The 12957-nt window shown below is 36.6% G+C and overlaps 1 protein-coding gene across 3 annotated transcripts in view; it reads left to right on the plus strand.

Moving 5' to 3' along the window:
- EPHA6 (EPH receptor A6) overlaps positions 1–12957 on the plus strand; it is a 527052-nt gene that overhangs the window by 431259 nt on the left and 82836 nt on the right. For 2 of the 3 annotated variants that reach the window (XM_074856969.1, XM_074856950.1), the window contains one exon: positions 12320–12442. The exons of the other annotated variant lie outside the window; for it this stretch is intronic. In XM_074856969.1, coding sequence (XP_074713070.1) covers positions 12320–12442 — 123 coding nt within the window. The remainder of the gene's footprint in view (positions 1–12319; positions 12443–12957) is intronic. 3 annotated transcript variants of the gene reach the window in all.

Raw genomic sequence — 12957 nt, forward strand, 5'->3', positions numbered from 1 at the left:
GCTTTGGTTGGAAATACAGTTTGCAAAAAAATACTGCTTCTTAAATCTTACAGTTCTTCACAGATAAACACAGCCTTGGCACTGCTTATAAATCAGGAGTAGATGATAAAACTGTTAAGGGGGACACAATTGAAAGAGAGAAGCAATGTGAAAAAAAGACACATTTTTTAAAACACCATAATTAGATGGTGTGAGTTTACAGAGTACTCAGTTTAAGCATGTTCTTAATATAAGCACAAGACACTGATGACAATCCTGTAAACATATTTTAAGAGGCAAATGTATTCAGTCTGACATTCCAGAATAAATTCATGACTACATCAATCGGTAAATATTGTCATTTTTCTACTAAACTTTAACAAGGTAATTTCTACTGAATAAAATTTGAAAGTAAATAAGTTTAGCTGATAATGACTTCATTTCAATATTTTATCTAGAGAAGCATAGTACAGAATTTTCATAATAGTAGAAATCTGAAACAAACTACTGTGCTGTTGCTAGAATTGACATAATTGATTTCCTTTCTTCCTGAAACAACAGAAACTTGTTAATTTCTCCCTAGACTGATAATAAGTTACCCACTTTGGAAAAGAATTTTCACTTTTTCCTTCTTCTGCTTTTTTCCTCTATGCTGTAGTTGAGTACATTCTTCAGCATACAAACACTGTTTTGCTGTTTTAGATAAGATTGGCAATTTACTTCCAATTTTCAATGAATGCCTTTATAAGCATTGAAAAATGTGACTTCACAGCCTGTGTAAATACTGATTGCCCAATATTCATCTTTCCAGAGGAAGATCAGTTGAGAGAGGTTTTACCACATGGCATTCACCCTTAACACCAAGTAGTCTTTGAGCTTGAGAGAAAATCTTCCGAATACACTGATATCCACAAAGAGATAATTAACAAGCACAGCTAATTTCTTCGGTCAGTAGCATTTTCAAAAAAAAAAAGGAAGCAGAATGCCTGTGCATATGCCACAGCCCATCAGTTAGCTGCAGGAGCTGCCTGCAACCTGGCTTCTAACACAGGTTATCAGGTGTGGGCTGGGACACCTTCAGGCGTAGAGGGTTTTTTATCAAGCATATAGATTTGTAAATGTAAACCAGTATATAATACATTTCTAATCAAAGAGTTCATCTGAGGTCACGGTAATGATAGCTGTCTTCCTACTTCTAATCTTGACATCATTTACTTGAGGGAGTCACTTGGTGTTTGTAACCAAGAAGAAAATCAAACCTTTGTATTTCATTTCATTGATATTAGTGAAATGTCAATTGTATGGTATGAATGTGAATAGTGAAAGGAATCCTCACCCTCAATTTATACTCTACATTTGTTTAACAAAAAGTCACATTTTGTCAATTGACTCTGGAACTTCAGCCCCAAGTGTTTTTCTTAACTGAAAACAGTGAGCCTTTTTCAAAGATACTAATTAGTGTCTAAAAGTGGAGAACGTTTATCTCCTACTCCTTGTTCATACTGTTACAGGCTAGCAAGGCTAAAAGAGTAGATAATCAGAGCTTTAATTGCAGAACTGCAGAATGTTCAGCAGGCTGCATGAATACATTCATCTTCAGATGTCACCCATGAAAAGCTATTTCACTCAATTAAAACTCACTGCAATTTTTAAACATGAAGTACAAAATTAAACCTATTATCTCTGTTTTTATAGAAATACCATGAAAAAGGACATCTGAAAATTTAAAAGCCCCTGGAACTTCTTAACCATCCCGTTTATAAGACCACATCAACATTTCACATGGGAGGTCTTAAAGGATGAAGAATTCCATATCATAGAAATACTCAGATTTTATGCAGAATCTTTCATTACAAAATCACAAAAACTGGGTGATCAACAGACAACTGAAATGAAATTCATATTGCTAATTATTAATGCGCTAATCGTTCCCCAAAATCATGATGTGCATGAAAGTATTCACAAAGGTTTTGGCTGATATTGCAGGCTTTTTTTTTTCTATCATGAAAACTGTAATTTTAAAGTATTTTGTTTCCAACTAATTTGATAATACACGCAGGATCATGAAATCCAAATGTACAACATACAGTGCTTGGAACAGTGTTCTGGGTATCATACAGAACTATAAATACATAAAGACTTCAGAGTTCTTGATTAGCATTGTGCTACAGCTATTTTCAGTTAAAGCACTGACTGAAAAATACTTATTTAACAGACAGCTTAAACATACATAGATTGTTTCATCCCATAGCAGCAGCACAGTATTTCAAATTACTATTCCATTAAGACTACAAAGATGATTCAACACAACACTTGTTATTGCTGTTAAAAGCCTTAATCATATTAATGTTGTCATACCAGTCTTCTCAGCAACCAGAACTTCAGTGTGCATTGACATTTAACACATCACAAAATAAATGGCTATAGTGTTTGTAGAACTCTTTTCAAGCAATTCCCTCATTTCCCCTCCCCCACAAAATTGCCTGTTTCTCTAGAAGCAGCAAGGGAAATTAAAGTAGAAGTTAATATTCTACCCAAATATTTTGCAACTTCCATCAGTCCCTCCTTAGGAATTGTAAGCTTCTTTCAGCATTTGCTTTTTCTCCCAGAGAAGTCGTAAGTAAAGCCAAAACTTGCTATAGTTGGGATTTTCTAAAATAGTGTCATTCTATGTAAATATTACCAAGTCTGAATTTATTCCCTTCCACCAATCAAGAAATAAGAGAACTCCAGCACTTCAGGTTCATAGGAAAGCATTGTCTTTCACAAGGATCTCAAGCTTAAACTCATCAGGGTTGGAGACCTGACCAGCAGCTTTACCCTATCAGGTGTTTGTCATCTTCATGTTTCCAGATAGACCCCATAAATTTAAGTCTGGAGCAGAGATTAGGGGACTTGGCCTTTTAAAAATATTTTCACCAAGAATTAGGTTATGGTGGCCTACTTCTCAGAAATGAGGCCAAAACGTGTGGATGCTTTATTATTCCCAAACCAATAAAACTAAGTAAATTCAGAGTTAAAGCCAAACTGAAACGTAAACCCAAAAAAGCATGGAAATAAATAATCCTGAACTACTCATTGTGCTATCATGTAAAAATCTCATAGTGAAAATAAGCAAAGCAGCATTTGTAGAAAACAGGTCCTTTTCTATTATTATTACTTATTGTCACTGGAGAAGAAAACAGAAGTGTTTTCAGATGCACAAACCCTTCTTCAGATTATTTTGTTGAGCCTGAGTGCCAGAAAATATTGCTTGGCTACTAAAAGAGACAAACCATGAGGCCATCACAACTCCAGCAGTGGTTGTGTCATGGCAGCACCTCTGTCCCCACGCTGCCTCAAACAAAGGCAACACTAAGTCTCCCTTAGCCTACTGGCAAAGGCAGAAAAGGAAGAAGGGTTAATATTAAAGTTGCCTTATGTGTTTCATCATACATATTCCAGGTAGAGGCTGAAGTTCACTGAAGTACATTAGTGTACCTCACTGTAGGTGGCTGGTTAAACCTTAAGTCTGTTTTTTGATGGAAATTCCCACTCTTATATAAATACTATATGTGACTAGTGAAGAAGGGTTAAAAAAGTCTGTACAGTAATTCTTTATCCTTTAAATTCAAGTAGTTGCTGAATATTAAAAATTTCAGATCAGGACCTTCAAAATCACATCACAGTGCTAGAATAACAAAATACTAAAAACTATTCTAGTTTTTCTAATCTTTATTTTTTCTAAACATCATAGAGCACATTCATTTTGTATTTCCTTGCTTTTCTACTGGAATTATTAAAACTTTTTTAAGAAAAAAGCAAGTTACAAGCCAGCCAGAATGTACGGATCGATTGAGTATACAGTTTTTCGTCAAAGCTAGGCGAATCCAAGGTAGGTAAGTATATACCCAAATCTCTTCCAAACCTCTGTGTTTTTTCATCAGACCTTCTGTCCACACTTCTGCTTGCACTTTTATTTTCTGCAAAGCACACATATCTCCATACACATTTTTCCTTCTTCCAGATAGGTGTATTTCTAGTGTTCACTTCTGTACATTTTCTAAGTATACCTGATCCAAAGTTTTTAAAAAGAGCTCTTTGGGAATTTGTGGTAAGTTTTGCCATTGTTTGTAACTGAAAACTGATTCATCAACAGAGGTGCGATCTTCTGCTCCCTGGATTTCTTAGAGTTGTCCTCTACATGTGTGTTATCTTCTTTTGCTCTTAGGGCACATCTGCACCACACCTATTTTGGCTACAGCATTTTGTCATAAGAGGCTACTACATCCTATTGTTTCCAGTGATCTAATGGCTTTCTTTAAGAACCATTTGTGAATCTGGCTCATTGACTACTTTGGAAGACCAATGCACTTCTCAGAATAATCACCTAACTGTAGGCAAGATACAGTTTCAGTCCTATTGAGAATAATGGCAGCTGACTTGTGAAAAGGGGCAGTCCTGCTAGGGGTGTTGTGCAGTAGGATGCTACTCTTCAGCCCTTTCTGAGAGAGAAACTTTCTTATGCAGAATAACAGGGGGGAAAAAGACATTTTGTTCTAAAATAAAATTTTCAAGTGCACACAATCTCTCTAAGATACAGCAAAAAGAGAAATTTTAAGCATCTGTTAATCCATTTTTAAGACTACTGAGGAGAAATACATGATGCAGTTTGTTCAGTTTCTTAGAGAGCTTTTCCTAAAGTGTGTTTTGATTGAAGGTAACCAGCTTGCTCACAAATATTCAGAAAATCCATTTGGTTTTCATGAGTAAAACTGTAAAAATTGTTTCAGATGCACAGCAGAGTTTATTCTTAGATGAAATCACCAACAGTGGCTATGTAACAACACGTAGTAACTGAAGTAAAATGAAGTAACGGGTCACTTTGATGCATGGTGTTGCAGATGAGTTCCTGTGATCCTTCTTCTTCGAGCCACCATCCTGACAGAACTAAAGTTAAATCTGGGTCATCTTTTGAAGTGAGATGCTGAAACCCAGTGAATTGAGATGGTTACTCAGAGGCAGACAAAAGGAGCTCTGGATTATTCCAGGTGTGTGGGCAGCTGCATCGCAGACTGGGAATGTGGCTGAAGCTCAGTGTAGCTCCCTCCTAAACAGCATATACAATTTTCCTTCTCATGGGCACATGTCAGGGAGACAGTATATACCCATGCCACCTCCTAGGATGAAAGTGATGCCTCACTATAGTTAATCTCTAATCTTAAAAACTAGCAAGAGCACCCAGGTTTTGTAATAGAGACCTTGCTTGGATGACTATTCCCCAACATAGATTCCTCTCAACTTCAATGTTTAGACACTGCTTTGTATTTGAAATTGTGAAAATTCATTATCTGAAGAGGTTCTGCCAAATATTTTTCTATATTGCCTAAAGTCCAGACCTTAAGTGGAGCAGAACAGGTGCAAAGATCTTCTGCTGGTTTAGATGTTGACATGAGTTCCCTCAGAAGGAATTCCAGTCTCACTGCTCACTGAGGACAGCGAGAAGTCCTCAGCTGCTTCCCTCTAACAGTAGTTTATATTTTGTTTTCCTGTTTCTTCTATTCATATACCTTGACATCTTGCTAAATCTACTAACGTAAATAATACAATTTCCATTGTAGTTGTTCCCTTGGAGATGCATCAGGAAATGACTATTTCTAACAATTAGTCAGAGTGTACCTGATAAATTAAGATGATGTTCTAAGTTTTACATTGGCTGCATATTTAGGATATTTAAATATTCTAGTAGTACTTTCTACTTTGAGTTAAGATTCTAAGCTCTATATTTTACAACAATGAGATTAAAAATTCAGGCTGCTTTAAAAGTTGATCAAAGACAGTTAAAGACATACAAGTTCTTGAAAGCATATTCAGGAATGACAAAATTATTTGTGAGTGCTCTGGGATGACATCGTTTATTTGAGTGGAATCGGGTGAAACAAAATTGGACCACCCCTTGAAAATTTGCTGCTGAACATTAGAGTACGAATTTCCCTCTGCACAGCAAAATGCATTTCATACAGGTTTTGATTTTATTAGCTTAGGTACCAAAGAGCAGAATTTAGGCTTCAGAAGTTTTCACTGCTATTTGCAAGGTAATGGAAATCTTCCAGTGATTTGGTTGGACTGGATGACCTCCAGAGGTCCCTTCCTCCCTCAACCATTCTGCGATTCTGTGATTTCAGTAGGGGTAAGCACACTCATTTTTGTTAATTGTTGTGCTCTAATATTTTATGATATGTATTGCAAAATATTGTTCAGTGATCTTAAAAATTATATTTTCCTAAGACATGTGAGTTATGTGGGTAAAAATTTAGGCAATACCACTCCATAGTGTATCACCTTTTCCTACATGTGTCAAAAAGCTCTAAAATAAATTATTAAAATCATATTCTAGATCTACAGATTAGTACATTCAAAACAGTTAAAATTATTTGAATAGATCCATGCTTTCTGAATGTACTGAAAATGTTATCCAACAAATTCATCAGCGATAAATTTTAGCCCTGCTTCTGATCTTTTTTTTCCATTCCAAGTCAAGCCTTTTAAATGCTCTACAAATTGTAATCTGACATCATAATTTAAAAGTTTTATAAAGCCATTCCTCATGAAAACCTTCCATATGTTCTCCAATAAAAGATTATGAAGTAGTGTGCAATTCCTGGTGGTCTAGGAAGGATAAATCAATAAAATCATAGGAGAGAAAAGTCAACCAGTTTTCAGTACTTTCCATAATGGATATATTACAAATAATTTTGGAAAAAATGCAGTAACCCTTCTTCTAACTTCCCTGAGGAAACACTAGTAACAATAAAAACAGGTTTTATTTTACAATGGAACGTGCTCATAACAGAAGCCAGCCTTCTCCCAGACATTAAGTGATAATTCCCCTATTCAGAAGGAGGAAAACTCTTTCTACATTGTCCTCTCTTACTTCATTACTAAATGTTTCAGTCCCACCTTCATGAGAGTGCAGATAGGAGTGAAAACATCCTGAAGTCATTCAGTTGCTTCCTGCCAAACTGAATGTGAAAGCTCATTATAGCCCTTTGTCTCACTTCCCCAAAGCCTTCATCTGTAGAAATTTCTTAGCTGAATTTTATAATCCCTGTATGAAAAGCATCAAAACAACTCACTATATAGAAACTAATATCAGTTGGTTTTTTATATTAAATACACTAACTGTGCATTTTTTTTCTTTTTTTTTACAAAATCTGTGAGAAAAGAATAACAAACTAAAGTCTTCTTTTGATGGTACTAATAAAGAGATGGTACTAGTTAAAAGAAATAACTGACAGTAATTGTCACCTCTCTAGCACTTCTCCTTCCAGTTTATTAAATTAAGCAGCCAAAGAGTTCCTTTTGAATTTGAAGCTGTTAGATACCCAAAAATACACAGCACCCAAAATGGTCAATTCCACCTGCAGAAAGTGTTAGATCAGTTTAAGGTGTAAGACGTAAGAAAACCCAACAACAACAAATAACAGGGCTGAAGAGCAGTCTGCATCTTCAGTAGGCTTTCTAATAACCTACTTCAGCCAGGTCGTTAGACACAACGTAGAGACTCTAGATATGTTCTACTTTTTAAAAGCAAATCTCCACAAGCTTCACTAAGGTCCCACAAGTACAATTGCTATAGTGGGGAAAAAAAAAAAAAAAATTCTTAGTTTGCTCCCAGCAAGGCTCAGGGACCCTGGCACAAACAGAACAAGCTGATGGCCCTGCGTGCCTGTACCTGCACAATTTAGCAGCTTCTGATGCCATCTCTGCGAGTCCTGTGGGCCCAGAGGCTGCCATGGCATCGGCTCAAGTGCTGATGACGGTAGTGGGGCAAAGAAGCCAGCAGCTGGCAAGGAGAAAAGGGTGGGATGTGGGCCCCTGAGGACGGCCTCCACTGTGCTGGCACTTTACTGCATATGGGAGAAAAACTGATGGGAATGTTTACACTCAGGTCAGCAGATGTGAGTGGGTATGTACTGTCATTAACAGAATAAAACTGTGTTCAGTTTCTGTGGAAAATTCTGAGGGTCTTCTGCTGAAAGTTTCTGCACAGTGTCAGCAGCAAAAATAATGGGTCAGGTTAATGTTTCTCAGCTTGCTCAATCCCTGACAGTTTTAAAGTGCAAGATAGTTCCTTCTAAATGCTTTTTACTATAGCACACAAGGGGCCCTCCACTCCCCATTCCAACAGAAGCTGTGTGTTTCACTTTAGCCTATTGTGTTCCACCAGTATTGCACCGGGTGTGTTTGATGCCATTCTCTTCATCCATCCATCCATCCATCCATCCATCCATCCATCCATCCATCCATCTGTTCAGTACTATCGCTGAGCTGCATGGCAGAACCTTCTCTCCTTTGTAGGTCTAGGACTCTTCAGCACAGTAATGCTGAAGAATCGTGCCACTAGCCCTAGGCTGTGGGATGTGCCTTTGGTGTGAGGAGTAATGGCTGTTCCTTCTGGCTGGCCGTGCTGTCGTGATGCAAGTGCCAGGAAATGTGTGTGAATTAATATATGTGCTCTGGAGCTGAACTAAGCATATGTATTTCCTTTACCCAGCTATCTACTCTTGCCCTTCTGTTCTGTGTGATAATATGCTACTAAAACCATGCCAGTTTAGAATGCTGTACCGGTGATTTCCCTATCAAATTCTACAATTTGTGGGATGATATTCCCCTTGGAACAGCAGATAAAGGTGGAAGGCAGACTAATTGATTCAGCAGTCCCCCACTGCTTCTGAGCACAGGCACTTAGCTGTAATAATTATGAAACAGAAGAATTTACGCCGAGTTATAAACTGGCATCACAGGACTCAGTAAACGGTGTATACTTCATGAACTGTCAGCTATTTAGAGTATTTTCATATGTTTTTACTGTTTCAATGCACTTTTCCAACTAAGATCTGTAATGGATGTAGTTTCCCATGTTAAGATGACATAATGTTCATAGTGTATAACTCTGGAGGGGGGAGAGGTTGGGTTTTTCCCTCAATAAATCCATGCCTGTAAGCTGCTAAATAACAGCTGTATTTCAGGGCACTGAGGAATCATAGCTTAATATTCATGTTTCCTTTTCCCAGTTTAGAGCCAGTAAGACCTTATACTAAAAGGTCTTCTCCTTAGTGTAACTGCACCCACTGCAAAAATGAGTGTTAATTTTTACACAAAATGGGTGTATAGCACTAGTCTCTGTATGATGTACACTAACAGAATGGCATTTCTCAAGCAAGTTGGTTAACTAAAGAAATAATGTCCTAGCATCTTGAAAGTGTCCAGTGTGGTTGCTTTAAAGAGACTGATTAAATTAAGCATTAAGATTTCTATTGCTATCATACACCTCTAAAAAATGAATATTGCTTTTGCAGCTTGGAGCACGAAGCAGCAGGATATAAAGCAGCAGGCACATTTTTGGTGGACCTTTTCTTTAGCTAAGCATGATTCTAGTTTGGAAAAAGAGGAAAGACTACATCTTCATTGACAAATAAAAAAAAAAAAAAAAGTTCAGATAGAAGGAAATGCAATTCTTCTTCATTGATTTCCACACCGAGGTCTGTAATATTTCAGAGAAGCTAGTGTTTTCTGTTTATCATGATCCCACCTCCCTTCTTCTTTGTTGTGTTAGCAAAGAGCTTTTTCCCTTTCTGTCTTGAACATGGTTTTTTGTTGCAGATTTTCTGTCAAAGATTTCATGAATGTTTATGCAAACAAGTAAAAATTTGAGTAAGCTTCTAAATTGCTGTAAATGCTCAAAACTCTTATTAAACCTCTGTCCTTCTGGTGGTGATTGACGGGACTTACAAGAATTAATTTTCTTTCCCAACTACCTGCAGTGATAATCAACTTCCATATATATAGTCATGTAATGTCTCAAACCCTGTTCACATTGTACAGACAATAATACCAAAAGAACCCATTTGTTCATTCTGGGGCATATGCTGTATTTTACTTTATGACCATGCATGTTTTAAGATGAATGAACTTTCAACCTCTCCTTTGTCTGCATTTTTGTGTTGGTGGATGCTGATCAGGGCTGAGTGTTACCAACCTTGTCCTTCTCAGAAGCTGTTTGTGGACTTCTAGAAGACACTAAATGAGGTCTTGTTCTTGTAACTCTATTCTACTTAATCAGAGATATTTTTGAGGTGATAGTAGAATATTTGGATGGGATTCAGTTGCCTAAAACAACTGTAGATGCCTGCTCTTAGATACCCAACTCCTACTTTGCCTCTTGCTGCCACTTTCAAAGAATGCAAATCTCCTGCAGATCTTGCCACGTCTGCCACTCAAATGTGAATGTCTCAGATTTTCTAGAGCATCTCAAATGACAAAAAGCATTTATGCTTAAGCAACTGAATCCTACCTTTTAAGTGAGAGAAAAACATTGTTTATATGTATTCTTTTACTTATTTGCTGCTTATAAAGCCTCAATAATTTTAGCTCTCTTCTTAGTATTCACAGACTGAATTGCTTGAAAATTTGCTGCTCCTTGTTTTTGTTTCTGAATATGTACAATAAGTGAAATAAATTTGGTTTTGTCTTCATTACTTTCTATAACAAAGTAACTTATTGTAAGAGTGCTAGGAAACTCGAGTTATTTGCCATTTAACACCATCAAAATGTAGGAAAATGTCAATGGTGAAGCTCAAGCTGTTTGGCTTTTCTGAATGTCTGTACATATGGCATGTGACTCACAGTGGGTGTACTTTATGGTTGGTATAATTCATATTTTGAAATAGAGAAGCAAAGTTTTATTTGGGAAGTCTTCATATGCTCATTATTTAGCCTTCATGTTTTAAGATGCTGTTTAGTACCAAACATCTTGGACTTAATGGAACAATTTTCCATTCTAAAATTGAATTTCTATGTATTGCATTCTGGACTCTCTATCCATGATAACTTCTGAAAATATTTTAAAATGAAAGCCATGGAATTTGGAATCACTTTTACAAGAATGCCAAAGGCTTTTCTGGAGTGGCCAGAGGGAACTTTAATGCCTTATCTTTAGCTGTTGGATATAAAAATACTGCATCCAGAACACTAATTAAATGGATTATTTTTCCACAGACTGCAGCAGGTCTAATAACAAATTTAAAGGACAAGCATATCGAGGAGAAACAGTAGAACTCTTGCCTGAAAATAGGAGAAAATTTCAAAGCTCTCTTAGGCTACTTTAAGTTCAGAAAATACATATGTGTGTTTTGAGGCTAAATTTTCCTTGTTATATTTTTATTAGTTAAAAAAAATCCCAGCTGTTGCATAAATTTTAAGAGGGCCGTTTATTTTTCTCATTGTATATAAATATTAAGATGATTTCTGTCTCTCAAAAGAACAAATATGAGATACCTGCAAGATGATAAAAACAAACTTGCCATTGCCTAAATTTTTGGATGGATGCTTGCTTGATGTACTTGCAAAAATACACAATTTATTCTGATTGTCAATTTAAATTTATTGCAAGGTGGGAGAATCTTGACTCTTGTGCTTTTAAGCAAGATGTGTAGAGCTCTCATTTCAGATCCATTTTTGATGCTGGCATTCACTAACATGAGCTAGCTGAAATGATGTCTCTAGACCTCTGTACATATGCTGAAAGCTGAAACAGTGGATCAAATGATAAGAGTCCTTATTTATCATCACTATAATAGATATGGTACAAGTACTTATTTTAAAAGAGGTGTATGAGATAATCATTGTTTCCAGAAATAAAACTGTACATTTAGGCAGTGAGAAGAATATAAAGTTTATTATGTTGAAAGCATAAAATGTCTTAAGCTTCTGGTGAGAGCAAAGCAGAAAGGGGCCATGTCTCTACTTCTGGTTTTTGCCTGCGTCAATATATTGATAGGTGTTGGGAGATGTGATAGAAGCTCTGACTGATGTAGCTGCCCTGACACAGAAGTCAGGGTTCCACTTCTCCCCTTGCCTGACGTGACTTTTGTCAGGTGGCTTTAAAATACTAGTATAAAACACAGCTTCGCTGGTATAGCTTCAGCTCTATTGGTCTGTCTTTGAGTGGTATACAATACTGTAAAATGCCTCTGTGGTATCATTTGGAATGCATTATGAATATCTAGCAGGTGTAATTTGCCTTTAAAATATCAAATTTTTCCATTCCTCCTAGAAGTGCTGGAATTCTCCACCTGCAAAGTATACAGAAAACAACCTCTTTCTGGTTAAAGCTGTGTATTGTATAATTTGGTTAAAAAGCAAACAAAGACTTTTAACTGCTTTTTATAAGATCTGTTCCAGTGAAACCACTGTTAACTCTGCAGAGATTTGGTTATTCTTTCTTTAAACAGTCAACTTCTTTTATCAGCCAAAGAACAAGTCATTTGATTAATGATCATTTTTATCTCTTTGAAAGGATCCTTTCCGACCATTGGGGTGAAGTCTCTTTCGAGATTCCTGAGGGCGGGATTTTTAAATAGCATCCTGGCCTCACATCCAGTGTCAGGGGGTGGATCTTTACCCCCCAGCATTTCCTCTGGTAGGTATTCCAGCCTATTCCCCCACATCAATTTTCCCTTCACCCTTTGCCCCATCTCTCCACACATCTTAGGGAAACAAAATTTGGTATTGGTCAGACTGGGAGATTGGATGTCCCTTCCAATAAAAAGCCAAACTGAAAGGAAAGGAAATGGAAAAGATAAATTACTTTTCAGGAACTAGCCATTTTCCTGAATCAATGTACAGGAGAAATTGTGAGGGAAACTGATCTGTAGTTAAGTGGTCAACCTAAATATTGGAAGCATGCCCATGTGCACCAGGGAAACATAACTTTAAAAATGCCTCTATAAAATCCCAGATTTTATGTGACTCTTGACTCTTCCCTAAAAATTTACATTCCCTTGCTAAAACATGGAAGCAAAACAAACTTGGAAAGGGAAAATATAATCATGTATTGATATAGTCTTTAAATCCTTTGTATGCTTCTGTGTTTGCAACTTGTATCTCACGAAAACCACCTTAACTTTTTTTAATAACTTTTATCACAATTTGAAT

The sequence above is a fragment of the Strix uralensis genome, chromosome 2 (assembly GCF_047716275.1).
Source record: "Strix uralensis isolate ZFMK-TIS-50842 chromosome 2, bStrUra1, whole genome shotgun sequence".
Lineage (NCBI taxonomy): Eukaryota > Metazoa > Chordata > Aves > Strigiformes > Strigidae > Strix > Strix uralensis.